Here is a 27900-nt window from a genome sequence, read left to right as displayed (position 1 = left end):
ATTGTTAACTTACGAGTCATCGGGAGACGTGTCTAGCGGGCAGTTTCTACAACGCGAACGTGGTGCTACGAGTCTCTGAACTTTTCGCCGTCCACGGAACATTACGTAACGGGCCGCGTATGTACAGCGCTCCGTCTTCGGGCCCTCTCTCACTGGGTCAGCTTAGCATTAATAAACTTTACGATTCGCGCCGAAACGTATTTGAGAACCGCCCCGTCATCAGGGAGTCCGTGTCGCCGTGGTAGGGCATTTGTTCCGCGACGGTTCCGCCAGGCTGCGGCAGGACTTTATAAGCGTTAATAAAAGACGGCTCGTGAAATTCGTTAATGCCGTGTTCTGCTTGCGACAACCTTCCAACATTCCTCGCAATCACTTCACTCTCCCTCCAGGTCCCGCCTTTCCCGGTCCCGGCCACGTTGGCCTGGACCCACACCTCTCCGACGAGGGCAGTACGGGCATAACAGGACATTTATTTCAACGGGAAAACGGGGACCAGAAGCCGAGGGACGTCAATACTAACTTTAAAGTATTAGTTATGGTTGGTTGCTTGGATGAAATATTTTCACTACTTCTTGGGTATTGTATCAATGCAGTAAATATTTTTTTCAGATGGTTCGCAATTATGTGAGAAAAAGGCCTGTTCGTTACTCAGAGGATCTGTTTCAGATGTATTGAATAAAAATAAAACCTTCCAACAGGCAGAAGACTACTACAATGTGCTCAAGAGTGTCATATTTCACAGGATTAAGGGCAGAAAACTACCACTTGAGAAAATGGGTGCTGGAAGGAGATGTGCCCTATCACCCGAAGTTGAAAATGACTGAGAAAACTGCATTAAAGCTAGAGGACGTATGGGCTTTCCATGTGACAAACAAGACATAAAACTGATAGTCCAAGAATTTGTTAAAATTAACAATCTAACTACACCATTTACTTATGGCTTGCCTGGTGATGGCTGGTATTACAGCTTTTTGAAACGTCATCCATCACTGTCTTTCAAAAAACCTGAACACTTGCAAAAGAATCAAAGTGATGCAAGAAAACCTGAAGTTATTTATGGGTTTCACAGACTGTAAAAAACAATAACTTGGATACTCCAGACAAAGAGTGTTTCATTTTTAACTGTGATGAAAGTGGGTTTGGGTTGGCTCCAAAGCGACTGAAAGCCATTGGAGAGAAAGGAAAGCCACTAGAAAGTGTGTCAGGAAGTTCTGGACGAGAAAATATGACTTTTCTAGCTGCAGTTTCAGCTGATGGCAGTTGTTTACCACATTTATTATATTTAAAGGGGCAACAGGTGTTCAGGCACAATGGACATCAACGTATGCTTACCCTGGTACTCTATATGCAACATCAAAGAGTGGCTGGATGGAAGAGCCCCAATTCTTTCAGTGGTTCACCGATGGTTTTATTCCACATGTAACTAGCTTACGGGAAACTAAAAAGATGCCAGAACAACCAGCACTGTTGATATTTGATGGACACAGTAGCCACATGAGCTGTAGAATTATAAAAAACTGAAATTGACAACAATATTGTACTGCTTAAATTACCAAGTCACTGCACTGACCAGCTACAGCCCCTTGACACATGTGTTTTTTGGCCAGTTAAAACATGCTATGAAAAAAAGTTAATCACGTTCTCAAAAAACCAGATTGGAAGTCAAGGTTCAGGACGGGTGCAAAAGTCGGACTTTGTAGGGCTTATTGGCATGGTGTGGGCAGATTCAATGAAACCTCATAATATTAAAAAAGGATTCTCTTCAACAGGAATTTATCCTGTTGATTAATCAAAGTACTCAGTAACCAATTTTAACCCAATAGATTTAAAGAGGTATAAGGAAAGAAGGCAGCAGCTCAGTGAAACATTTCCAGAGCCAACAAGATCATTTTCTGAGGCTCGTAACTCGACAAGCAGTGTTTCAACTGCTACAGAAGAGCCGCTAGTGATATCACACCTGAATCCATCTACATCCTTTGCAGTGGAAGTACCTTCTACTGTAGATGAACTTTCAGATCCCATGACTCCAGTAAAAACTGCTACGGCACCTACAAGTGTGGAGTGTGCAGCATCACCTACCACTTCTATTATTGGAATTTTTACAGACAAATTGAACAGTTCTTTTTCTTCTCCTCTGTATCCACAGGAAAGAAAAACTGTTCCCAGAGTGAAAGCAAGGTTTTATGGAGAAGTTCTTACAACAGATGAAGTTTTACAAAGATTCAAAACTGCAGAAGAGAAGCAAAATAAAAAAGAAAAGAGAGCAGGGAAGGTGAAAAAAGTGGATACAAAAGAACATGTACAAATGAAGCAGAGTAAACCTTTAGAGTCAGATGAAAATAACTGCCCCGTCAAAAAAAAAATTGTCTACCTAAAATCATAGATTCATCAGCTTCAGATGATAGTTTTGAAGCTCAAGATGAATCAGAGGAAGAAAATGAAGACTCTCTGGCTACTCTCCTTCAAGATTCCGTCCCTGAAGTTTCATATATCCAGCCTGAATGGAAAAAATAATCCCTGGTACATTCTTATTGGTAGATTTTGTTGGTGGTCCACAACTTGCTACTCATTACAAGTATGTTTGTTCTGTTCTGAGTGTTGATGAAGAAGATGGTAAAGTTTGTGGTTTGGGTTATCGTCATTATAACAGACTTTCTACTGAATTCATCCCAAAAGAAACTGACAAGTGCACTTTTAATTTTGAGCAGGTCAAAGCTATTCTACCTACTCCACTTTTGCGAGAAAATGAACGTAAACTTGTTTTCCTGGCTCTGTCGAAGTGTACGAAAAATGAGACTATTTTGTGTCAGTTATTTAATTTAGTTTTGCTTTATAATTTAAGCAATTTAGTCTTTATCTATTACATTTGTTTTATGTTCAGTAATTTATTTTTAAGAAAAGCTAGGTCTACCTAAAATAGTATATTATAGAATGTATTTACATTTACCCCAGGATTATACTCAAAATGGGGAAATTGTAAATGATGTGCTAAGAAGTAGAGTCAAGACACAGTGTTACTAAAACTAGTTTCTTTCCTAAATGTCTTCACTGTTAGGTACTCCATTATATCCAATGATCATAAAAATCTTTATTTACATTTGCCCCAAAGGCTATGGGGCAATTGTGAATTGCTGGGGGAATTGTAAATACATATTTGTAGGCTTTTACCAAAAATATGTTCATTTATAATTAAAATAATAGAAAACATTTGAAATATAATTCCAGGACAACTTTGAATGATTGGACACACTTAAAATATAAGTTAGTAATAAAACAGAAAGTATAAATTTCATTTACAATTACCCCACTGACCCTATGTACTTTCACTGTGGTGATACGTCAGTTCACTAACAGCGCTGTAAATAACCTTCATTAAAAATATTCAATAATTAATTCAAATGATAACTAGAAAATAATTAAAGTACACAATAGAGCTCCACAATTGTAAATAATATGTGACGAAAAACCCTTGTGTTACTGGGTTTAAAAATGTTTTACTTAAAAATATTAAATAATTCACTTGAACAATAAAATAAATTAATAACGAACACAATAAATTATATCACAATTGTAACAAACATGGTGATGACAAACCTGCAGAGTTTTGTGTTTGTGTTACTCTATATTTTACCTACTTTTAATAACTTCTTTTTAAACCCTGTGCCATATAGCAATATATGTTTCCTCCATCGCCTATACTCACTTCCGTTACCCATTAATAATGTTATCACTCAAGCTATCCTACCAGTGATAATGAAGTTTCTTTTCGAAAACCACTATAAAACACAACGTTACTTACCACGACCACTCTTAAATCTTTGAAAGACAAAATAAAAATATATATTTTAATTTTTCCACAACAGTATAAAGTTTATGGTCTTAGCTCCAATGGTTCAGGATACAACTGAGGTATACCAATTATTTTATTAAATGCAATTTTATCAATAAACATTTCTAACAAGTTGGAACACCTTACATTAACTTGTTTTGTTCATTTTAGAACATGAATAACAATCACATTCGAGACAAGAGGTGGCAGCTGGATGCTAAGCCCATAAAACAGAAGTCACAGCATCAATATAATGTATTTACCTTAATTACAAGCATGTCTATTACTCTGATGTCTGTAATATTGCGGTGCTTATCAAACTCCTCTCGCAACTTTTGTCGACATTGCTGCACGCTTTTTGGGATGTCGTAGTCCATTACTGAAATACACCATAGTCCCTTCAAATACAACATAATCAGGCTATCTGCAGTGTTCTGTAATGTCTTTACATGTTGAACAAAGTTAAATAATTTCCCACAAAATTTTGAATAGAAGTATGTAATGAATAGTTATCAATTAATTTTTTTATAAAAAAAAACAAATTTTATTACTCTTGAACACAAACAATTGTCAAAAAATCTACTATTGTAATGAAATATGTACCTGCTTGGTAAAAAAAAAAAAAAAAAACCTCCATAATACAATATCTCATGCAATAAAAACTTAAAACATTCTAAGCAACTATAGGTAGTGAGTACATACTAACATTAAAAATACAGTAAAATTGGGTGAACAGTTGGTTAAATTGGTAACATTGAATACTATAAAATAGTGTGGAAGTATAGTTTGGTCAACTACATTTTGAATACTGTATGATGGTATGAATAGTTGTAAGGCTGGGTAAGCAAAATTAAATATAAAAAAAAAAACAATGTTTTATGGGATAATCAAGGTACAGTAACTAAAAAAATTTTTTTTTATGATATTTTTTTACAGTAAAGCTGCAATTATGCAGCAGCTGCCAATGCCTTACCCTACCACATTTTGTGTACGTTCATGGAAATAAAATTGACACAAAAAAGTTGAAATCACATAAAGCACTTCTAATGGAAAACCAATTGGGTCGCAAAAAGTCATGGCCCCTGTTGTAATGTGGACACTAAAAAAACCCCCTGACTTAAAACAGTTTTGGTTATGCTATATGTCTAAGGATATCTTGAGAAACACAGGATCAAAGTTGCAGCTAGTATCAAGGAAACAGTAGGGTGGTGATAACAGTCAGGGCAATCTGTCTCGGCTATCCTATTAAAGCACAACATGGTAGCAGCCACGTCACTGCACAGGCTATCTAATTTAACTTATGAATGGTAAATCTTAAGAATCCCGAAGGGCTTTTGAAATGCTGTTTTTATTGAACATAAAGAAATGTCTGTAGTGTTCAAAAACATTTATTTTTTTTAAATTATATAATTTTTTTGTATAGAAAAGATTGTTATCTTACAATTTACTTTACAAATACTGTGATTTATGAAAATGGTCAGTTGGTTTCGATAAGCTACATAAAAAAACCCTCTCAACAGTTATAGGTTGGCTAGGTTAATTACATTTAAAATGCGCTTAAATTAGTTAACTACATTAAACATATAGCAACATATTTTGAATGGTTATTAATAACCAACAAGTTAAAATGTAGATAATTGAACCTAACCAATAACTCAAATTATTTCAAAGTATTTTTAATGTGGCTAACATAACCCAACTACGCGTTTACATAATTTCACAGTATTTTGATTGTAGACAACCTAACCTAACAAACGGTTTTCACAAATTGACACTATTTTTTAATGCACATAAAAGTTAGTTATCGGACGTCCTTTTAAAGTAGAAACATAGTGCGTAAACCTAAAAATGCCTTGAAAAGTTACAAGTTGTAAGTTCGATTTCCAAAACATACCAATGTAAGGAATTTGTCGATACCATGCCTTGTATAAATTAAGTGCTCGCTTCCTTGCTTCATTTTTATCAACTGATAATATTGGCCTAACCTGTTTCAAAGCTACACGCACAGTTTCTCGCGCTGCCATTATAATTTAATATTTTTCACTAACTTTGTGATTTGTTTTCTTTTTCTTTTGCTAAGAAATAACGTTCATTTGTTTTATAAAGAGTCTAAGAAAAACGGGTAACCTAAGATTCACCCGCCTTGATCGACATGCCCTTCGGGCTGGTTCGTACATGTTCGGGTTTGTTTTTATTTTTTTATATCTGTAGATCGGCGGTCGTCTCTCGGGGCACGCGCATCTCTCTCGTGGGCTGTTGGCTGGGAGTTCCCTGCGCCCTATTGGGTAACCAAAGGCTGGCAGTACGTGGGGGATTTGTGGGCGTACGGGAGGCGGCCTAGCAGTGCCAACTGCTACCGACCGCGTTCCACGGGTGGCGGATATGGGAGCCCAGCTCGAGAGTTGCAATCTCGCTGGGGTGACTGTGAATAACCAATAGCAGTCCGCGGACCAATGGCCGGCCTGTGGAGTCGTTATCACGGCTATCGGGGTGAAAGGTAGCCTGAATGTAGCTCGGCGCATGGCAGGAAGCAGTTCTGTTGACGAAGGCACCGCAGGGGAGCTCGATGTGCCATAGTAGCGAAGTGTAGACGAACTGCGGGCTGGAACTTGCGGAGCTGTGGACTGCTTCCCGCGCAACGGAACTGAAATGCATCGGAACTCTGAAGGAAGACATCGGGGACCTTCAGCTGAGACTACTGTAGGTCTGGCAGTAGTAGCCTCGAGCGGCGTGACCTTCAACCGTCTCGGGGATTTTGGGTGGCGAGGTTGGTTCCCTCCCCCCACCCTGGCTTGAAAGGTACACTGCTGTTGACCTGAAGAAGGAAGATGAAGATGGCGCAACGCCAGGCTGCCTTTCGCTCCGTGCGCCCGCAGTTCGAGCCAGTTTACTGGCTCGTCTGCCCACTTCTGTTTTAACTGTGGCTGCCTGGGCAACTGGGCTGGGCTGACGAGTGAAGACGCCCGCCCCTGAGGGCCCATGCGCCCCTGGTTAATAAGAACCCAGGAGTTCCCAAAATTAAATGCGGGCCGCAAGGCCCAAGCACCCAACTCCAGCATGGTTGATTTTTCAGCCCCTCCAACTCTTTTTACCTGGACCCTTCTTCCCTCTTGTCCAGTAGTTACCTGCTTGCTTAATGCATGATATTTGATCCCCACATGACCCGGCCCAGGGTTTTCCCTGTATCTATGCAAGTTTTACCTGGGTCACATTAGCTAGCTTTTAAGCAAGGCGACCAATGGGGCGTCAGCCATGGCGCCAATTGCAGCCATGGCTGGCCTGTAAACCCCAATAGCACACGATACACGTGCCCTTGTCCTGCATGGTTAAAATCCCGCATGGTAGAGTGTATACGCTTTGGCCTGAGACACACTTAGGTCCTCCCCTAACCTTGACACCTCCCTTACACACTTAGAATAATTTAGGCTAGGAAAAAAACATTTATATAAGTACGTTCAAAACAAACATTGCAAAATTGATCAAAAAATTGGAGACTAATGATATTTTATATTTTTTTAAGAGTAAAACACATGTACAGAAATATTGCCTTGTTATAAATTATGAGATTTTCAGGCAAGTTATTGAGCTATTTCTGTTTGATTTCTTAAGAGATTAGTTTTGTCCGTTTACAAGTTAACATTGCTTGTGTTATTCTTAGGAAGTAATCGTTTCTTATATAAATTTTTGTACACTATAGGTTTATTTTTTTTTTTTTTAATTTTAGGTAGCATGTGGAGATTTCATCTTATGTTCATGAGGGCACAACATACAAAATCATAAGAAATGTTTTCTGGTGGTGTGTAGCAGTTAACAGCATTTAAGTCAAAATATTTTAAAATAATTGTTACCAGAGCTGAATTACATTCAGGTGAGTGCACTTAATATAATTTGGGGTAATGCAGGAAAAATTATAAATTCCTAATGTGTTTTTTACTTTCTGACATGTTTAAAATTAATATTCTCTATGAGGGTTGATTGCTATTGTAATAGAGCCCTTCTACAATAGTCCGAACCTGTGCGTGATCCGTGTACTTATCCGAATGTGAGTGACGTCACATTGTCTCACCGAAAACTGCCCTGTCCACAATTGCGATGTCCGATGTCCAAATGTATTGATTTCTAAAGTTGTCACCAGAGTGCAGTAAATATGCCAAACCAAATGTTTTTGTTTATTGTTTTGACTTGTCCCAGGGAGAGGGGAGGAGCGGGAGCGGTCCCCAAGCAGGGGTCGCTGCCCAAGAGCAAGGAGAGGTAGGAAGGAGGAGCGGTCCTCCAGAGAGGTCGCTGCCTAAATAATACTGCTCAAGTATTCTTGCCACTTTTATTTACCCAGAATTACTGGGAAGAGCTTTCTGCCTGGCTTAGCTCAGCCAGAGTAAATATTCATGTATGTACATATTCATCAGGGAGGGCACATCTGTACCCTTCCTGTGCATACATATTCGAATTACAATGCGCTTTACATTAACTTGTATAATTTAAAGGCTTCTTGATACCACACTGGGTATTTACATATTTGTCATGAATTAGGCTGGGCAGGTAGACAAAGTTTCCTTAATTTACATTCCCCTTTGTCTGCCATCTAGGGGCGGGTGGCGAACTAACTTTCCTCCCCATAGATTATGTAGGATGGGTGGCGCACTTGGGGCTTGTGCTATCATACCAGCCGAGGCCAAACTGGTGGACATGACAATTCGCCCCCCTCCCTCTGTGGCCTTGGCTGGGATCGTTGCACATGCCAGGAGTCAGCATGCTGGGCTTCAGTCCCAGGGCTGGCTCCTCTACACTGGCCACTACACTTCGCGGAGGTTAGTCGGTAGCAGGCTGGTCTGCCCAGCCGTTCCCATGGTCGTAGGGTCCTGGAGGTAGTTGTCCTGGTGGAGAGAGGCTAGTAGGTTCCTGGGGTTCGGTTTTTTTTTTGGACAGATCTGTTTTTCCGTCTCCATGGCTGCAGGTGAATCCTGTTCTGGGGAAACCATATTCCTCGGTCTGGAAAAGGCTCTTTCTTCCAGTGGCATCTTGCCTTTGAGAGGGCGCCGCTCAGCGGCTGTCTCCATGACTGCATGGTCGATTTCCCCTTTGGGGTTCCTCCTTTCTGGCACCACTGAAAACCACTGCCCGAGTTATTTTGGCTTAGCTTTGTTGTGGCAGAGCGAAGGGAAGGAGTTTCTTGAGGTCTCAGGTCCCCTTGCGCCAACACAACCATAGGTTGGTCTCTGTGTTGTTCAGTGCAGATTCCAGGATTAGGGTTAACACCACTTTGATTAGGGGCATTCAGGTCACCCATTCCTTTGGTGCCCCAGTCAAGAGTCCGGCGGGACGTTCGTCCGAAGTGTATAGTTTGATCTTCAAAGTCCAATATCGCCTGCTGCTGCATGAACCGATCTTGGCCCAGCACAAGTTCTTCTCGAAGGTCCTTTGCGACTAGACATGGGATCTCCATCTCCACATCGGCTATGCAGCATTGTACCACAGCATTGCCCAGTAAGGTCATGGTGGATCCCTGGGTGGCAAGCTGTGCCATTTGGGGTTGGGAATTAATAGGGGTCCCTATTATCTGCACAACACTCTCGCGCACATAATTAGTGGTGGCGGCTGAGTCGATAAGAGCCTGAATGGGCTGTGAGTCCAGTTGCACCTTGACTCTTGGCAGTTCTTGTTGTGGGTGGTGCTTGATGCACATAACGCTCGGGGTCGGTCTACCTTCGAGCCGAGCTTGGGAGTTGAGGTCTTCTACCTTCGGTGTAGGGGTAGGGCTCGTTGGCACCACTCTTTCCCTCCAGGGGTCTACTGTGTTGAGGCTGTTCCTTTCAGACTGTTTGCAGCGGAGCACTGAGCAGTCTTTGTGAAAATGTTGTTCAGGGCAGTGCCAACACTTCGGCAACCTTTTGTTGGGGGTAGCATATTCTTGTACCAGGGTTGGTGGTGAACAAGGTTTACTTTTTACAGTGCCCCTAGTTTCGAGACAGTCTCGCTGCACGGCAGTGGCTCGAACCATAAGTTCGGATAAATTCTCGGGAGGCGGATGCCGTAGAAATGGCCGTAGGTTGGGCCGCACCAGCTCCAACAAGGTAGGAAGAAATTCATTTGGGTCTCTCCCTGGGTGTAGCCACTTATAAAGTTTCCTTTTCTGTAGTAAGAAACTTTCGACATCCTCTCCTTCCTTTTGTTTGGTACCATATAATTGGGCAGTAAGCTTTGCCAGTCTTGAATGGTTTCCAAAATGGTTCAGGAAGCCCCCTGTGAACTCTTCCCAGGTGTCATACAGCCCTTCATGGTTATTCCACCATCTAGAGGCTTCCCCAAGTAGTAATAGACCTATCTGGTCCACCCATTCGGTGGGGTGGATTGCATGTGCCCGTAGGGCTTGCTCCCATTGGTGGACAGATTGCACAGGGTCCTCATGATCCTGCCCTCTAAAGGGCCGAGGTACACTTGCAGATCCTGTACTTGAAGGTAAAGTGGGATTCACTCTACACTGGGCGCAGGTAAACGACATCCCAGCAAGGTCCAGTGGTGTATCTTCCCAGCCTAGACAGGCGAGATGGTAGTCGCGATGGCAGGCCTGGCAGGTGACGATGACTAGGGCTGTCTCTGGGCAGTTCGGCGCGAAGCAGCGCCGGGGAGCTGGAACTGTTGGCTTCTTCTCTACCAGAAGTTGTCTGCAGGGCTGGCATATGTGGATATATGCCTGTTCACTGACTTGTTCCACGATACCAAGGTATTGTAGGTGAAACTGGGCATTGCAGCATACACAGGGAATGCTGGGTCCATCCGGTGCACTGCAGCGAGGTGCGGCACAGGATCCAGAAGACATCCTTCAGTTGGGTTGGGCGCCACCAGGTGTTTTCTGCACTCCTGGAAGTGGATGTGGCTCTGGCTGTGCTGATAGCTCTCGTAGAGGCAGGGCATGGGCCCCACGTTGGGCGCCAAATTGACTTGTCCCAGGGAGAGGGGAGGAGCGGGAGCGGTCCCCAAGCAGGGGTCGCTGCCCAAGAGCAGGGAGAGATCGGGTAGAGGGGGGGGGGAGAGAGAGAGAAGGAGAGGTTCCCGAGATGGGGTCGCTGCCCAAGAACAGGGGGGGGGAGAGAGTGGGAGCGGTCCCCGAATAGTAGGGGTCACTGCCCAAGAGCAGGGAGAGGTAGGAAGGAGGAGCGGTCCTCCAGAGAGGTCGCTGCTTAAATAATACTGCTCAAGTTTTTTTTTTTTTTTTTTTTTTTAATCCATCATTTAATAAAAAAGGGCACAAGGTACAATAAAAGATTGGTACATGGGCACAAGGCCTGCAAGGTGACAATAGTCTTTATTCAACAAAGCAGAGCTTCCCCGACGAGGTCGTCCGTGATGCTCAGCTACTTATTGATGGGCGAGTTCTTCACGGCTGCTGGGGGGTCCTCAGGGCTCGGATGGTGCCGCGCCGTTGATGGGCCGGCGCGGAACAGCGGAGAGAAGATCATCATGGCGGCGCCGAGGAGGATGGGGTTCCCACAGTGCTACCAGTCGGCGTGGAGGCCCCAGGGTCATCTGTCCGGTCCACCGGCCGCGCCTACGTCGTCCGGCTGTCCTTCGTCAAGTAAGTGATCGTAACTGAAAAGCGGACGTCGTGGGTGCGGTGCGTCGGGCGGCGGCTCCGCCAGCTGCCGAATGTACGGATTGTCGCTACGTCGGCAACGACGGAGGAAAGTGTCGGTCGTCTGACAGAGCAGGTGGTGGAGGTGCGGAAGTCCCGTCCTGTCCAACAGTGTCTGGCGGAGCGTGGCGCGAGGGAGGCCGAGGAGAAGGCGGGCACCAAGAAAATATGAGCACGTGACAGGTCGAAGGTTGGAACGAGATGAGTGAACCCAGACCGGGCAGGCGTAGATGAAATGTGAGATGACATATGAGCGATATGCGGTGAGGCGAACCGGGAGCGGAACGGCAGAGGACGGCCTGAGTACGGTGGCCAGCTGGGCCAAGATGGCGCGGGACTTGGTGCGGACGGATTCCAGGTGCGGAAGAAAAGTGAACGAACGATCGAGGGTGACCCCGAGATAGCGGAGGGTGGGCGACCAGGGGACGACTACGGTGGAGATGCGGGGGGGGCGGTCCTGGTGAGGATGAAGACGGGAGAAAATGATAGAGCGTGATTTGGAGTGATTCAAGCCAATGCCGTGCGCAAGGAACTGGGCGTTGAGTGAGGTGAGTCCGCGGGCAAGGCGGTCGCCGAGCAGCCGCTCGGAGACGGAGGAGGCGAGGAGACAGGTATCGTCGGCGTACTGCACCAGGTAGGTCCCAGGCGGGGGCTGCAAGTCGGAAATGTGGAGGGCGAACAGGAGAGGCGAGAGAATGGCGCCCTGGGGGACGCCGGCGAGAATGGGCCGGGGTGCGGAAAGCGTCCCCTCCACTCGAACCCGGAAGGAGCGACCCCCCAGGAACGAGCAGAGGAGACGGACCAGGTGCGGCGGAAGACCAATGGCGGAGAGGCGAGAGATGAGTTGGGAATGCGGAACGGAGTCGAATGCACGGGCCAGGTCCAAGAGCACCATGCCCGTGTGTTGCCGCCTGGCGAACCCCTGCACCACCAGGAGTTCCACACAAGCAATGGCGTGGGTGGTGGAATGACGGGGGCGGAAACCGAACTGGTGATGGGGGAGCAGGTGAAGGGTGTTGACTTGAAGAAGAAGGCGCCGTTGGATGACTCTCTCTGCGATCTTGGAGAGGATGGGGAGAAGAGAGATAGGACGGTAGGAGGAAGGTAAGGATGAAGGCTTGCCGGGCTTGGGGATGGGCGAGACGATGGCGAGTTTCCAAGGAGACGGAAAATGGCAGAGGATGAACATGGCGTTAATGATGCGAGTGAGAAAAACAGTGGCTTTACGTGGAAGATGGCGCAGAACGGGGGCGGGAATGCAGTCGGAACCGGGGGCCGAACGAAACTTGAGATGGGAGAGCAGAGAGGTGACTTCAGAAGGCGTGGCAAGCGGGAAGGGCAGGACATCAGGGAGGAGGGGGAGAGTGACGTGACGGGACAAGGGGGAAGGAGCATCATCATCGTCCGAGGACTCCGACGACAAGGTGGGGTGGGGGGCGGAGGCGAAGGTGGTGGCGAGGTAGGCGGCGACCGCCTCGGTCCGCTCCGAAGCCGTCTCCGCCACCCCGACAGGAAGAGTGAGGGGAGGGATGGAGGTGGGGACGGAACGAAGGCGACGGACGTAAGACCACAGAGAGCCAGAGGTAGCGGTGAGGGAGCCGAGGCGCCGCGCCTCCAGTCGGGCCCTCCACCCCGCGATCAACCGGCGGCACCACCCCCGGAGCACCAGGTAAACTCGGCGATGCAGCGGGGAGCGGCTCGCCTGCCAGCGACCACGGAAGCGGTTGCGCAAGGACACGGCGTCACGGAGATACGGCGGGAAGGGGACGATGAGAGGGCGCGGAGGCGCGAGCGGAATGTGAGAAGAAGCGGCCGTAGAGATGGCGTCGGAAAAGTAGAGGACTCGGTCGTCGAGTTGAGCAGGAGTGGCGAAGGGAAGCGTGAGGTCCAGAGCAGCGGAGAGTGAATCCTGGAAGCCATACCAGTCGGCGTGGATGAAGTCGTACCGGGGGAGGTGAGGGTTGGTGTGAGGAAAGAAGTGGAGCGAGCCGAGGACAGGCAAGTGGTCGGAAGTACCGGCGGTGATGGTGCGAAGGTGAGAAATGACGGGAAGGGGTGATGAGAGAGCGAGGTCGATGACACTGGGGCGGCGATGGCGCTGGGCCGGATAGAAGGTCGGTGTGGGTGGTGCGTGAAGAGAAAGGCGAGTACGCCGGAGGAATTGACGGAGGGAGCTGCCCCGCCGGTTCGCGGCAGCGCAGCCCCAAAAAGGATGGGTCGCATTGTAGTCCCCGGCCAGCACGACGTGGGCGTCGAGCCGCCCGAGGGCCACAATGTCGTCGGTAGGGAAGGGGAATTGGGGCGGGAGATAGAGGGAGACCAAAGTCAGGGAGTACGGAAAACCGTGCAAACGCACGGCGACAGCCTCGGCCGCGGGGGAAGACGGAACGAGACGACGATGGTGGGACAAGGTAGCGCGGACGAGGAACGCCACCCCTCCGCCCCGACCATCACGATCGGCGCGGTGAACGGCGTACCCCGGAATATGGAGGGGTGTGGGGGGGTCGAGCCAGGTTTCTGCGAGGAACACGACATCGGGAGAATGCACCCGGAGAAGGTGGAGAAGATCGTGGAGTTTGGGAGGAAGGGAGAAGGTGTTCCAGATAAGGATACTAAGGGGTGGGGCGTGATTCATCAAAGAAATTGAGGAGGGCTTGGAGGAGCACCTCAAATTTCTCCGATGGGGACTGGGCACGGGAAAGCGCCGTCAGGACCTGGCGGATGAGTGGCAGGTAGTGGCGGATGAGCGTGATGAGTTCCCTCAACATGGATGTCAGCGAAGTGTCGTCTGAGTCGGCATCGGCGGGGCGAGTGGAAGTGGATGACGTGGCGGGTGGCCTCTGTGAAGAGGATGAGGGGAGGTGAGCAAGAGGTGGTGCCCGGGAAGAGGAGGAAGGCGGGTCGTGGCCCTGCCAAGCAGGAGTCCGCAGGGCCGGGAAAGTCCGAACGTCAGAAGGGAGCGGAGCAGATGGGCGCGGAGCGTCGGTCGTCATCGTCGGGTCAGCAGGTCGCGGCGGGTGTCGTCGGATGTATGCCTGTATGACACGGCAGTCCGTCGAGGTAGCAAAGTGCGGCCCGTCGCAATTGACACACTTTTTAGTCGTAGAGGTGCAGTCTCGCGACCAGTGGTGCCCAGCGCATTTGAAACACCTGGGGTCCCGCTCGCAGCGTGTCGATGGATGTCCGGTGGACTGGCACCGATAGCACTGGGGTACCCTCCCAGAGCCCCGGTAGCGCTCTACGGTCACCACCCAGCAGCCTAGCGTCTTCAGTTTGAGGAACCGTGTCGCCTCCCCTAGTCCGTTGGTGCAGACGAGGAAGGGCCGGGTTGTTGAGTCGGCGGAGGTGCGGAGCGGCAAGACGGTGCCCACCGGGAGGCCGAGGTCCAGGAGAGCCTCCTTGACCTCGTCCGCGGTGGTGGAGGAGGGCAGGCGCTTGACCACAACACGGTCGGTGCGCTCGTCGGGACGCAGGTGGGTGTAGGGCTGGTAGCCATGTCTCTTGAGGTGGTCGTAGAGGAACTGATGGTCGTGAGGATTAGCAGTGTAGAAAGACGTACGGTCGTTAATGGAGGTGGCGGTGAGTGGACCGGTGAGCAAGGACTGCAAGTGTTTGATGTGGAGGAAGGGTTGAGCAGTCGGCGAGGAGCGAATGCCAATGGGTGGCATGCGAGGCGGCTTAGGTGCAGACGGAGCAGAGGTGGCTGGCCGCTGAGACGTGGATGGCTGAGGTGGCGGAGGGGAGACAGATGTAGAAGGTTGAGGCTGGGGCGTCGCGGCAACAGTCTTATGTCTCTTCGGGTGCTGGGTACGACGAGGCTTGGCGGTGAGAGGAGGAGCAGATGATGCGGCGTCGTCGATGTCAGAGTCAGGCAAGGAGGATAAGGATCCGTAGCGGTTTTCCACTGGGACGGCGTCATCCGAAGAGAGCACGTCGTGGAGAGGCCGCTTGGTGGTCTTCCGAGGCTGCACGAACCCAAAGTCGTCGTCTGAAGTAGCTGGAGCGGCTGTGTCCATGGGGTCCACAGGCGCGTCAACGACGAGAACGGGTAAGGAGGGAGCGGCAGTCACGATGGGCGAGGTGATAGAGGCAGTGGTGGTGGTAGTGGTGTAGACGGACTGAGTAGGAGTCGAGGTAGCAGTCGGAATAGTGGACAGGTCGATGCCGGCGAGGTGTTTCGAGTCGCTGACCTTGATGTTGGCGCTCTGGGGGCGGACCCCCGCCGGTGCCGAGGGCGAAGGCAGAGCCCCCCCCCCGACGCGGAAGAGGCCGCCACACCAGGCGCGGTCAGCTTCGTCGTCGATGGTTGCGAAGATGCAGTTGCTTTCGCTGGTCGTCCATAAGGTTTCGTCGGCGTTGGTCGGTCGGTCAACATGGTGGCTTCGGCCGAAGGCCTCGGACCGAGATCGCCTCCGCCCAGGTTCGGCGTCGTCGGGTGGGGATCCATTCCAGATCCCCCCCTCGACCTCCCCTATAGGCTACGATTCGGTAGCGCACAGCACTCACAAGAAGAGGATCTAGGTGCTAAGAGCTAGATCTACGACAAGAGCACTCCTGGTGGTCGACTCAGGAACTTGCAGCAGCAAGTCTCGGCGGCTCGCTAAAATCGCTGAAAGGAAATCAGTTAGTATAAAGCCGAAAGTGCACTGATTTGCTTCAAATAGCTTGCAAAAATTCCCCTGAACAATTCTATGCCGTTGAAGGGAAACCAGCGCACTCCATCTACCCAGAAATTACTGGGAAGAGCTTTCTGCCTGGCTTAGCTCAGCCAGAGTAAATATTCATGTATGTACATATTCATCAGGGAGGGCACATCTGTACCCTTCCTGTGCATACATATTCGAATTACAATGCGCTTTACATTAACTTGTATAATTTAAAGGCTTCTTGATACCACACTGGGTATTTACATATTTGTCATGAATTAGGCTGGGCAGGTAGACAAAGTTTCCTTAATTTACATTCCCCTTTGTCTGCCATCTAGGGGCGGGTGGCGAACTAACTTTCCTCCCCATAGATTATGTAGGATGGGTGGCGCACTTGGGCCTTGTGCTATCATACCAGCCGAGGCCAAACTGGTGGACATGACAGTTTTGATGCTTTGTATTTTGAGATTGAACTTATGAAAGTTGTGGGAGTTCAATATTATATATTTATTCATTAAGGTGCTGTCGTCCGGGGTATCGGGCTCGAGTTCCGGTGTGGCTCCTAGCGGGAATGGCTGTGGTCGATGTAGTGTTTCCGGGTGGGCGCCCGACTAGCTCTGTTTCTAGTCGATAGGAGGGTCTTGTGGTCGATTGCCCTGCGTGGCCCACTAGGATCGTCGGCGGTGTTGCGTGGGATATGAGGAATTCCCTACTTGGTGGTGGTTGGGAGTCGTATGGTTAATTGATTAGGCGCTGAAGTAATGCAACAAATGACGTGCGTCGTTTATTCATGCGACTGTGGGTTTGGTGTAATACCGTTGATTACACACCAGGTCGTACAGAGGGTGACGTCACACAATACAGAAGTTACACAATTACACAAAGTTAGTCTGAAAAGTTACGTGATAAGGCTACAAAGTTTACAAAAACGTTACGTGATGGTGCGTTGCACAAGTTTACTGAATGTTACGTGGTAGCGCGTCACAAGTTTACTAAAAAATGTTCCAGGTTCAAGGCGTCGCACAAAATTACTAAATGTTACGTATTAGCGTGGCACTAGGCGGTTCTGAGCCTGGTTACCCAAAAGAGGGGTGAGGGCTATTGGAGGCGGCCAATCCCGTATATCAATGTCTCGAGGCGGTGTTCGCGTCCACTGTAGTGGAGCGTGTACCGCAGCTAAATTCATCCAAGTCCCCTTACGGGGTGGTGTCAGCGCCGGGGCGACTGGTTTTAGTTCAAGTTCTGTTGTTCGGGAGTAGGCCCGTGCCGTATACTGAAACTACCCCGCAGACCAAGTGTGGTGCAGGGGTTTTTAAAAGTTATGCGGCCGGTTTAAGTCCTGGACCGAAAATTTGGCCCGGGTACGCACGTAGATATTAGTAAAAAGAGGTTTCGAGGAAGTGACTATAATTACCAGAAGTGAGTTCAATGCAGACAATGGATGATGTCTCTCCATGGGACGTGCGTCCGCCCCGGTCCACGAGTCGCGCTGTACTGGCGTGATGTCATGGCGTCTGCCGAGGCTCGGTGTCCCTCGTGCCAGGGTTGACCTCATTACGTTATTTTCTAATGTGACACGTTAATAAGAGATTTTAAGGGCGCTAAATTCCTACATTAATTATTAAGGCTAAATTAACATTAGTCATCCCTTCTACAATTTAGAGTTAGTATGATTACGAATTATGTCCTTTAAATTGTACGTCACACCAGAGCCTGTTCGTCTCTCGCCGGACTGCTCCGGTGGGGGGTAATAACGAAACACAAGGGGTTAATAATTATGTCACATGGGTTAATTAACTAATCTAGGCAGAAGGCCGCCAGGGGGACACTCACACACGTATCGACACCTTTACACACGTGAGTGCCCGGGCACTCCTACGTCGCACTTTCGTTAAACAACTTTTAATTTATACGTAATATTGTTTAATATTCTGTGTGTGTTTTAGCAACGTGGTCGGATGTAATATCGGTCTGTTTATTATGGGGCCGGGTTCTACCTTCATTGCTGGTGGCTCGCCTGACTCGGGTGGGCCATGGCTAGGGGCGCGTTCCGTTAGCGGGGTTGGATGCTGGCGGTTGCAGGTCGGGCTTTAGGGTGGCCTTCGGTTGGACGACGTCAAACGCCTCCCCCTCGAAAAGCCCGACCTTGCGCCGCTAGTGACCCCGCTACGTGGGGGCGCCCCTAGCTTCGGCAGCAGCTCTATCCAGGTGGTGCTCGCGGTGGCCGCAGCTGGTAGGTCCTGCGTACTGGGCCCAGGTCGTCCCACGTCGAACAGCCGGGTGTCGGTTCGTCGGAGTGGTCCGGCAGCTGGTAGGGCCTGCGCTCTGGACCTGGGTCGTCCCGCGTCGAATGTCCGGGGTGGTCCGGCAGCGGGTAGGGCCTGCGCTCAGGACCTGGGTCGTCCCGCATCGAATGTCCGGGGTGGTCCGGCAGCTGATAGGGCCTGCGGTCTGAAACTGGATCGTCCCACGTCGGATGTCCGAGTGGTGGGACGTTGGTGGAGGCCCGTGGCGCCTTCTCCCGTACGTAGTCGTCCAGGTACCTGGGCGGTCGGCTGGTATTCTGGGGAAGGTTCCCTGGGACGTCTCCTGGGCCCGGGGGCCCATGGGGAGACGTGGTGGCGTCTGGCCGTAGATCGTCCGGGGTCGGGCGCGGCGTAGCTTGGTACGGGCGTGGCGTAGCTTGGTATGGGCGTCTCTCCCGCTCTGGGATGCCAGGCGGCCCCAGGTCGGTGGCCTCGTCGTCTGGTTCTGTCAGCACGGGGATGGTCTTTGCATCGCAGTCTTCTGTCGGGGTGCCGGGGGGGTCAGAGAGCTCGGTGATCGAGAGTGCCCCAACGCCGTCCTCTGGCGGTCCCGGTGTTGTCGTGGGTTCGTCCGTGTCAGTGTCGGGGGGCCACTCGACGAGGGGTCCTTGGGGCTCGTCCTCGAGGGTAGGTGTCCCGCTGGGCTCGCCAGCTACCTCAGGTGCCGGCGTGGCTGTCGTGTCTTCGTACACGGGCTTATGTGGTCGGCTCTGACCAGTTCGTCTTCGTACCGGGGTGGTCTCGGGGGGTGTGTCCCCCTCAGGTGCTCCCTCGGTGTCAGGTGTGAGTGATGCTTCCTCGTCGGGGGAGTTCTCTCCGGGTAGGTGGGCCAGCCGCAGATCATCGCGGTGCACCTTTCTGTCCCATCTTCCGCTGGTTCGTACTAGGAAAGTGGTCCTCCCGAGCCGTCGGCGTATGGGGTGGGGACCGCTCCACCTTGCGCCGAGTCCAGTGCTGTAGTTGCGGGGCGCATTGGAGAGGGGGTGCACGCGGATAAACACCTGGTCGCCTACCTGCACCGCAGGCGGGGGGTGCTCAGTCGTGGGTGTTATCTCCTGGGCGTATCGTCTCTGACGTTGCCGAGCCTCGCCGTGTTCGACGGTGCGTCGCTGATAGCGGTCGGCTGCGTCTTCGGCCGGGTGGGGTGGTCTGTGTGTGGTCCATTCCCCCGGCAGCGGCAGGTTGTGCCCCTGCACCATCTCTGCCGGTGTGCGGCCTGTGGCGGCGTTAGTGCGTCTCCGGACGCAGAACAGGGCGTCTGGTACGTGGATGTCCCACTGGGTGTGGTCCGTCCCCAGTCGTATGCGCAGTTGCGCCTTCAGTTCCTGGTTCCGTCATTCGGTGGGATTTGCCCTCGGGTGGTTGGCCGGCGTCGTGTGGTGTTCGACCTCGTGGTCGGCGAACCAGGTCGTCCACTGGCGGCCCAGGAACTGACTGGCGTTGTACGTTAAGATGGACTGGGGGTAGCCCCAACGTGACAGGAACTCGTTGGTCAGGATGTGGAGAAGAGTGGTGGCCCTGATGTTACTGCACGGGTACGCTTCGGTCCACCGCGTGAACAGGTCAGTCACGACTAGCAGGAAGCATTTCCCGCGGGGTGTACACGGATAGGGACCCATCACGTCCAGCGCGATGGTCTGGAAGGCGGTGGTGGGCTCCCTAGGCCATTGTTGTTCCTCCCCGTCCCGTCGACGTGCCTTCAGTCTCTGTCAGACCTCACACTCGTGTACATATTCAAGGACGTCGTGGGTCAGGCCCGGCCAGTGGTAGTGTCGGCCCACTTCGCGGCGGGTCTGGTCTGTCCCGGGGTGCCCGGCGAGGTCGTGGTCGTGATGGAATCGTAATATGGCCTCTCGCGCCTCCGTGGGGACGTAGGTCCGCCAGTCGCCGTGGTTGCCTGGGGTCCGTGTCATTACGCGCCAGTACCGTGCTCAGCCGCGGGGATCTGTCGACGCCAGCGGTCGGCGTCAGGTGACGTCTCTTGGGCTTGGCATACGCGTCGGTACAAGTCGGCAGCAGTGTTGGGCGGTCCTGCCTCGTCATTGGTTTTGGCCGTGAGGCGGCCACACGTCGAGTCGCCGTGTTCGGTTGGGTTCGGTGTGACTGGTGGTAGCATGGCATCCCAGTCATCGTCGTCCCGCAGTTCGGTGTTCTGATCGGGTTCTCGTGATAACAGGTCGGGCAGCTGATTATCGGTTCTGGGGACATGCTCTACCTCAAAATCAAATGATTGGAGAAACAAGGCCCACCGAATCAGCTTGCCCTTCCTGCCCTGCATTGTGTGCAGCCACGTCAGGCATCGGTTATCCGTCCTAAGTGTGAAGTTTTTTCCCTCGAGGTGTGGCCGGTACTTCTTCATGGCCCAGACTACGGCTAGGCACTCCTGCTTGTTACTATGATATCTGTGCTCTGCCGAGCCGAGCTTTGCGCTAGCGTAGTCTGTGACCTCACGCTCGCCGTCCGGGCCTACGTGGTATAGTACCGCGCCCACTCCGAGGGTACTTGCATACGTCTGTAGGTAGAGGCGATGTTCCGGGTTTACCCGCGGTAGCGTGTGGCACTGTGTGAAGGCGAGTTAAACCTCTTCGAATGCGCGCAACGTGGTCGTTCCATCTGTACCATGACTGGGGTGACAGGAGGTCCGTCAGGGGGGCTATTGTCCTTGAGAAGTTAGGGACGTAGCACTGGAGCCAGTTGATCAGGCCGACGAAGCGTTGGAGCTGTTTCCGCGTTCGTGGTACCTCGGCTTCGGCGATCTTTTTGAGGTGGCCCGCTTGTGGCCGGTTACCCGCGGCGCTCATGACATGTCCCAGGAACTCGACCTCCTGTGTCCCGATGTGGCACTTGTGGTGCACGACGGTCAAGTGGTGGGTAATGAGGCGTACTAGATCTAACTTAAGGTGCCGGATGTGTTCCTCCCAGGTCTCCGAGAATATGATTACGTCGTCGAGGTAAGCCAGTGTGAAGCGATCGACATAGCCCTCTAGTACGCGCGTCATCATCCCCTGGAACGTCGCGGGGGCACACTTCAGCCTGAATGACATTGCTCGAAATTAGAATTTGCGGCCATCGGGGATGGTAAACGCGGTCTTCTCGCGGTCCTCGGTCCGTATGGGAACCTGCCAGTACCCTGATTTAAGGTCGAGGGTACTGAACACCGTTGCAGTTGACCAATGCCTGTTCGGTGTCGAAGCGGCGAGTTAGTGCTCCGGCGAATTCTGCCCACGGCATGCCGAAACGTCCCCATATGTCCCACCATTCGTGGGCTGTGCCTCGCAGCTGCTCGCTGGCCTGTCCCGACCACTCGTCTACGGGTAAACCTGCCCGGGTTAATCGCACTTCACAGTTCTCCACGAAACTCCGTGGGTTCTCATGTGTGAGGTCACCGAATTCAGGTAGTGTGAACTTGCCCTGGTAACCCTGGGGGCGGTTGTACGTAACAAGATTCGGGTCAGCAAGTGGTGTTGGCTGTTGCGCGTGGCGTTCCCCTTGTGTGGCGTTTGTGCACGTCGTGCAGGTGGTCGGGCGAGTGCTCACCACGGTGGTGCTAGTTTCCGTTTCCGTCTTTACGGGTTGTGCGTGGTTCTTTCCTGGGAACTGTCCGTCCCATGGCTGTACCCATGAGTGGTCGTGTGGGTCGTTACTGTGGGGGGTGCATTGACAGGTCATGTACCATGGTCTCGACCCCATCAGTAGATCCGTTCCCCTGGGCAATAAGCACTGGGTGCACACAACGTCGGAGTTCCGGGTTTGCATGTTGCTACAGTTATGGTGCGTGTTTAGCGGTGTTGGTTCGTGCTTCTCACTCGTGTCTCTGTGTGCGCCGGGCAGGTCTGCGTGCGGGGTCACGCTCGCCGGCTGGGCAGGTGCCCGGACAGCCACACAAAACGGAGGCCGAGAATGGCCGCGGCGGAGGTGATGCGCAGATCGTTGTGTGCAGCGACGGCCGAGAGCGCCCGGACAGCCGCACAAAGCGGAGGTCGAAAACTGTCCGCGGCGGGGGAGGGAGTGCGGATGGGCGTGCGAGGCAACGGGCGAGGGCGCCCGGAAACTCGCACTAAGTGGAGGCCGATGATGGCCGCTGTGGAGGGGGGGGGGGGGTTGGGCTGTGACGTAGGCTTCTGCATCGCGTGTGGCGCTGGAGTGTTGAGCGGGGTGGGGGGGTGTTGAAGCCCCTTTGTCCGCTTGCTTCGTCGCGCCGGCCTGTCTGGCTCTAATTACCTTTGCCTGTGCAAAATGGCCGTCCCGTGTCCGTGCTGTGGCTTGGTGTGGCCAGAAAAAAAATCTTACTTGATAATGGCTCAAATTTTTCGTGTTTTCGTGAGAGTTCTTTGTAATTTTGTGTGGAGAAAATCTTGATTTTTCCTATCTTCGCCCCATGCATCGGGCGCCAACTGCCATCATCCGGGGTCTCGGGCTCGAGTCCCGGTGTGGCTCCTAGCGGGAATGGCTGTTGTCGATGTAGTGTTTCCGGGTGGGCTCCAGACTAGCTCTGTTTCTAGTCGATAGGTGGGTCGTGGGGTCGATTGCCCTGCGTGGCCCACTAGGATCGTCGGCGGTGTTGCGTGGGATATGAGGAATTCCCTACTTGGTGGTGGTTGGGAGTCGTATGGTTAATTGATTAGGCGCTGAAGTAATGCCACAAATGATGTGCGTCGTTTATTCATGCGACTGTGAGTTTGGTGTAATACCGTTGATTACACACCATGTCGTACAGAGGGTGACGTCACACAATACAGAAGTTAAACAATTACACAAAGTTAGTCTGAAAAGTTATGTAATAAGGCGTGGCACAAGTTTACAAAAATGTTACGTGATGGTGCATTGCACAAGTTTACAGAATGTTACGTGGTGGCGCGTCGCACAAGTTTACTAAAAAACGTTCCAGGTCAAGGCGTCGCACAAAATTACTAAATGTTACGTATTAGCGTGGCACTAGGCGGTTCTGAGCCTGGTTACCCAAAAGAGGGGTGAGGGCAATTGGAGGCGGCCAATCCCGTATATCAATGTCTCGAGGCGGTGTTCGCGTCCACTGTAGTGGAGCGCGGACCGCAGCTAAATTCGTCCAAGTTCCCTTACGGGGTGGTCATCAACGCCGGGGCAACTGGTTTTAGTTCAAGTTCTGTGGTTCGGGAGTAGGCCCGTGTCGTATACTGTAACTACCCCGCAGACCAAGTGTGGTGCAGGGGTTTTTAAAAGTTATGCAGCCGGATTAATTCCTGGACCGAAAATTTGGACCGGGTACGCACGGAGATATTAGTAAAAAGAGGTTTCGAGGAAGTGACTATAATTACCAGAAGTGAGTTCAATGCAGACAATGGATGATGTCTCTCCGTGGGACGTGCGTCCGCCCCGGTCCACGAGTCACGCTGTACTGGCGTGATGTCATGGCGTCCGGCCGAGGCTCGGTGTCCCTCGCGCCAGGGTTGACCTCATTACATTATTTTCTTATGTGACAAGTTGCTGCTTCATTAATAACTTAACTTTGCAATTTACTTTTGAGAATTTACCGTGTCCCTTAAGTGTAGTTTATATCTAGTGGTCCGATTTGCTGACACAATTGAGAAAAAAAAGCAGTAAGCACTGTTTAAAGGCACTCATTGATAACATGATTTGAGCTGATAATTTTAAATTGAGTTTGAAGTTACATGATTTGAAACAATTCCTTTTGATAGTAACTTATATCTTATTTGAATATTGTAAATAGATTTTACATTTGTAATTTGAAGCTTTACTATCACTAAATAAACTTATAGTCCTCGACTACTGAATCCATCTGTGCTAATTCTAAATGATAAGCAATTTTGATTCATATCGAAACATACTAAGGGCACGGTTACACGGGAGTCTGAACTACTTCAGGTGAACATGTTCAGCTGTTGAGTACGGTTATACACAGTCTGAACATGTTTCGTTCGAGGCCATTTCCCATTTAACTTAAACAGGTTGGCAAAGCAGTTCAGATCGACTTATCTTCTACATTAGCCTCTGATTAGCTGTTTAGAATATAAACAGTCATTTGCATTAATTCAAGATGGAAAGTGTTCCTGGCACAAGTTCGAGTAAAATTTTACCGAATGCAACAAAAAAAAATCAATAGGCAATTATATATAATTTTTTTTTTAAATTGATCCTGACCTTAATTTTCTTAAAACTGAGCTAGGTACTCTCGCTCAAAAAATAATAAAAAATAAGTTTAAAAATTTTTACTGTGAATGTTGTTTGAATACCCGATTTGTAAAAAAATATTGAGCGATATGAAAACACATTCCATTTCTGCTGATAATACTGTGACGCCACTCCCGCTGCCTGTTTTTAGCTTTTTAGTTAAATATTAACGTTGTAAAATATCTCAGGGGTTTTAACGGGGGTTCGGCCTCGTGGCTGCAGGCAGGAGTGCGTCTCGGAGTTTGAAAAACGTTCAGAAATTACCTGGGCTGTTCAGGCCACCCAGGACGCCTTGTAATTGAATGGTAAACGATTTACAGGACACTGCACTTTATTCAGTATCGATACACTCATTCGTCCCGAGACTGGCCGCGTCCGTTGTCGGACCGCTATGACACGCGTATCTCTATACGTGATGGTTCGCGCGACCAAGATAGATTGCAAAGTTATATCGACAAGCTGAAACAGTGGCTTCTCGTCCCTATGAAAGGTTTAGCAGATAAACACGAAACTGTTATTGCCACAACTTAGGCTGGCATGTAAATACGTAGAAAAGATCCTATGTTCAGGATGGTTTGCAGTCTAGCCTGCTACGAAATGTTAACGTCTCTGAAATTACGTGGGCACGCCGGCTGGAGACGTACACGTAAAAATCCCTTACAAATAAAAGTTAGTCACTTAAAATACACGTTACACTTTGCACTATAAAAACGGAGAAAGTTACAAGACGAAAGTTAGTGTTATTCTGAACACTTATTACGGAGGATCTACGACGATAACGATTAATTGGCTAATCAGCCGAAAATTGCGTACCAAAACTACGCGGTCCTTAAACTGGACATGGATTTACGTATGAAAATAAAGTTCCCTTGTGGGAAGAATTTAATAAATTAAGAGTCGCACGAAATAACATACGACTGGGTTGGGGTCGGCGCCGAGTTGAGTAAAAGATTTACAAAACTTACACTATTGCTGAAATGTTGAAGAGATGCTAAAGTTGATGACCCGACGTTCGCGGAGCGCCCGACCCCTTCGAGCTCCAAACGGTAACTGGGCGCGAGACCGCCCTGCGGCCTCGCGCCTAACCACGTGAAACGCGGGAAAACCGACCCAGCCAGTTTTGGACTTAAAGACAAGTTACAAAATATATGCTTATAAAACAATTAGACATAATTTTCCTTACATGAATCCTCTTTTAAATTGTTATTAATTTAGTTGTTTTAATTTGACAAATAATTATATATACTTAGTTAGGCGCATTGCCACACCCGGCCGGGTGCTGACGTCGCTTTGGTGTTCGTCGCGGCGCACTTTCACACACTCACGCTCGGGCGTGTTCGATGCACTTAGGGGCAAGTGTTGCTGTGGCATAACGACCTTTGCGGACCAGAGGGAGCACCGGCGGTTGGCGTCAACTGTATAAACAAGTGAGAAAATCCCGCGTTTTCTGGATTTAAAATAGAGAAGATCAACAACACAGTCATTCGTTGACAGTAGACAATCGGTTTTAGAGCTGAACATACTTTTCAGCAACTACCGTGTAACCGTACACTTTCGCGTTTGTAAACTTGTTTACTTAAACATGTTCACCTGAAGTAGTTCAGGGTCCCGTGTAACCGCGCCCTAATATTCATTTAACTGTGAACGAGGGAATATTTTGTGTGATACAATATCGCCGTGGTAAAGATAAACAACAGTTGAAAATAAAAAAAAATTGTTTAAAACAATTTTTGACTATAATTATAAGCGTAGTTCAGGTTTTACATTTAAAAACAACTATTTTCTGACTGTGATAACATATTTAAATCGTTTCTCTCCCAAAGTTAAATCTTTTGACCAACACGTTTTAAACTTTATAATTATTTTAATTTAATTTGTATGCGTCATTTATTTAGGGGTAAAGAGAGCAATTAGTTGAAGGAATGTATTCTTGATATTCGTGTACCCGAGACGCTGCAAAAGTATAAGGACTGTATTCCTGCATTTATGTGACTAAAAGTTCACTTCTTTCAATAAAATAGTTAATATTTAATTAATAAAGTAGCCAATAAAGTTATTTTTGTGGCGAATGAGTACTAGTGGTCTAGTATTTTAGTAACAGGACAAAAATTTTAACAGGGTCAGAACTGGAACTATTTTATGGCTAATAACAAGCCGCAGTTAGTGTTCCAAAATATTAAAAATACTTCATACCCCTAAGTCTGCCCCCCCCCCCCCCCTACAAATTATCATATAGGCGCCCTTGGTGGGGAGTGTTAAAACAAACGTATAAGGTACTGTATTACACTAAAATTAGCTATAGTTAATGTACCGGTATATCAGAATCTGTTGCCGGAAATATATCCGGATATGGTATCTTTGGCATAAAGAGTAATGTTCAAACCACATGGATATTACCAAAATAGATTGAGTGCAGGAGGACCGAAAAGGAAGTAATAATATGTTATAAACCAAGAACTACACTAAATACCACAACATTATGCCAACGAGGAAAGAAAAACTTAGAATGGCTGATGACACGCAGTTTGCATAATTTCGCGATCCACTATGCTGCTGCAATTTAGTAATAAGTAAAGCAACAAGTCACAATCTGGATAATTAAAGATAACATTTTTGGGTGGGGCTGTTTGTAGTTCGGTTGGTAAAGTGATGACCGGTATACAATTTTTTTTATATGAAGACATAAGTAATAACTATTGTTGTGTCCTATATTTGTCCTCGGCCTCTCTCTGCAACCAACATGGCCGCTGCGTCAAGAAAGCCGTATCCCAACAGGCTTCTCTACACCAGCCGTGGGATATAGGCTACGAGTGGTGCCGCGAACATATCATAGATGGCAGCACGCATCTTTTGAACGGTTATAGCAGTGCATATAGATTTATTAATGATTGTATAATAAAAAATGTGTGTCAGTGCTATATATGTTATAAGTAAATAATATCCTAGTGTGTGAATTACTGGGGAGGGCACAGGATGGCCTGTTTTTCTGTATTGGGGAAAGATTGTCGCTTTGTCAGTGACCAATATCTGAAGGAGCTGTATTTAAGCTAGGTCGAAATGTGTCTAGCCAGAGGAGTACGACCCAGTGCCAATACTCGCGGTTAATTAATGCAATGAAAAACACTGTGCATACACAACATATCACTCATCTTTTTATTTTAGGTACGCGAGCTGACTGGCAGCTTGGTGGGAACAACAACATGTTGACCCTAAAGTCCAGTGCCCACCAAAACAAATGCGGACAAAAGGTCCAAGCTCCCAAATTGCTTAGTAGAATTTTTCTATCTGCCCAACTCTTCTTCCAGGACCATCCTTCTTTTC

The 27900-nt window shown here is 49.2% G+C and overlaps 1 protein-coding gene across 1 annotated transcript; it reads right to left on the bottom strand.

Moving 5' to 3' along the window:
- Positions 1-14555: 14555 nt before the first annotated feature.
- On the bottom strand, positions 14556-19610 carry LOC134531304 (cell surface glycoprotein 1-like). The gene is made up of 3 exons (XM_063366997.1): positions 18354-19610; positions 14675-15853; positions 14556-14609 (listed from the first exon to the last, which is right to left on the bottom strand). Exons 1-3 carry the CDS (start codon positions 19608-19610, stop codon positions 14556-14558), a joined length of 2490 nt encoding a protein of 829 aa, XP_063223067.1.
- Between the last annotated feature and the right edge of the window lie 8290 nt (positions 19611-27900).

The sequence above is a fragment of the Bacillus rossius genome, chromosome 3, assembly GCF_032445375.1.
Source record: "Bacillus rossius redtenbacheri isolate Brsri chromosome 3, Brsri_v3, whole genome shotgun sequence".
In the NCBI taxonomy this organism is placed as follows: domain Eukaryota; kingdom Metazoa; phylum Arthropoda; class Insecta; order Phasmatodea; family Bacillidae; genus Bacillus; species Bacillus rossius.
Note: the sequence above shows the minus strand (reverse complement) of the source record. Positions and strands in the feature narration are given on the sequence as shown.

Coding starts and splice junctions, on each gene's coding strand:
- LOC134531304 (XM_063366997.1), bottom strand. CDS start 19,610: ATGGTGCAGGGGCACAACCTGCCGCTGCCGGGGGAATGGACCACACAC. Junction 15,854..18,353: donor CGTGGGACGACCTGGGCCCA/GTACGCAGGACC, acceptor TCTCGGTCCGAG/GCCTTCGGCCGAAGCCACCA. Junction 14,610..14,674: donor GCTACCGGGGCTCTGGGAGG/GTACCCCAGTGC, acceptor GCGGGACCCCAG/GTGTTTCAAATGCGCTGGGC.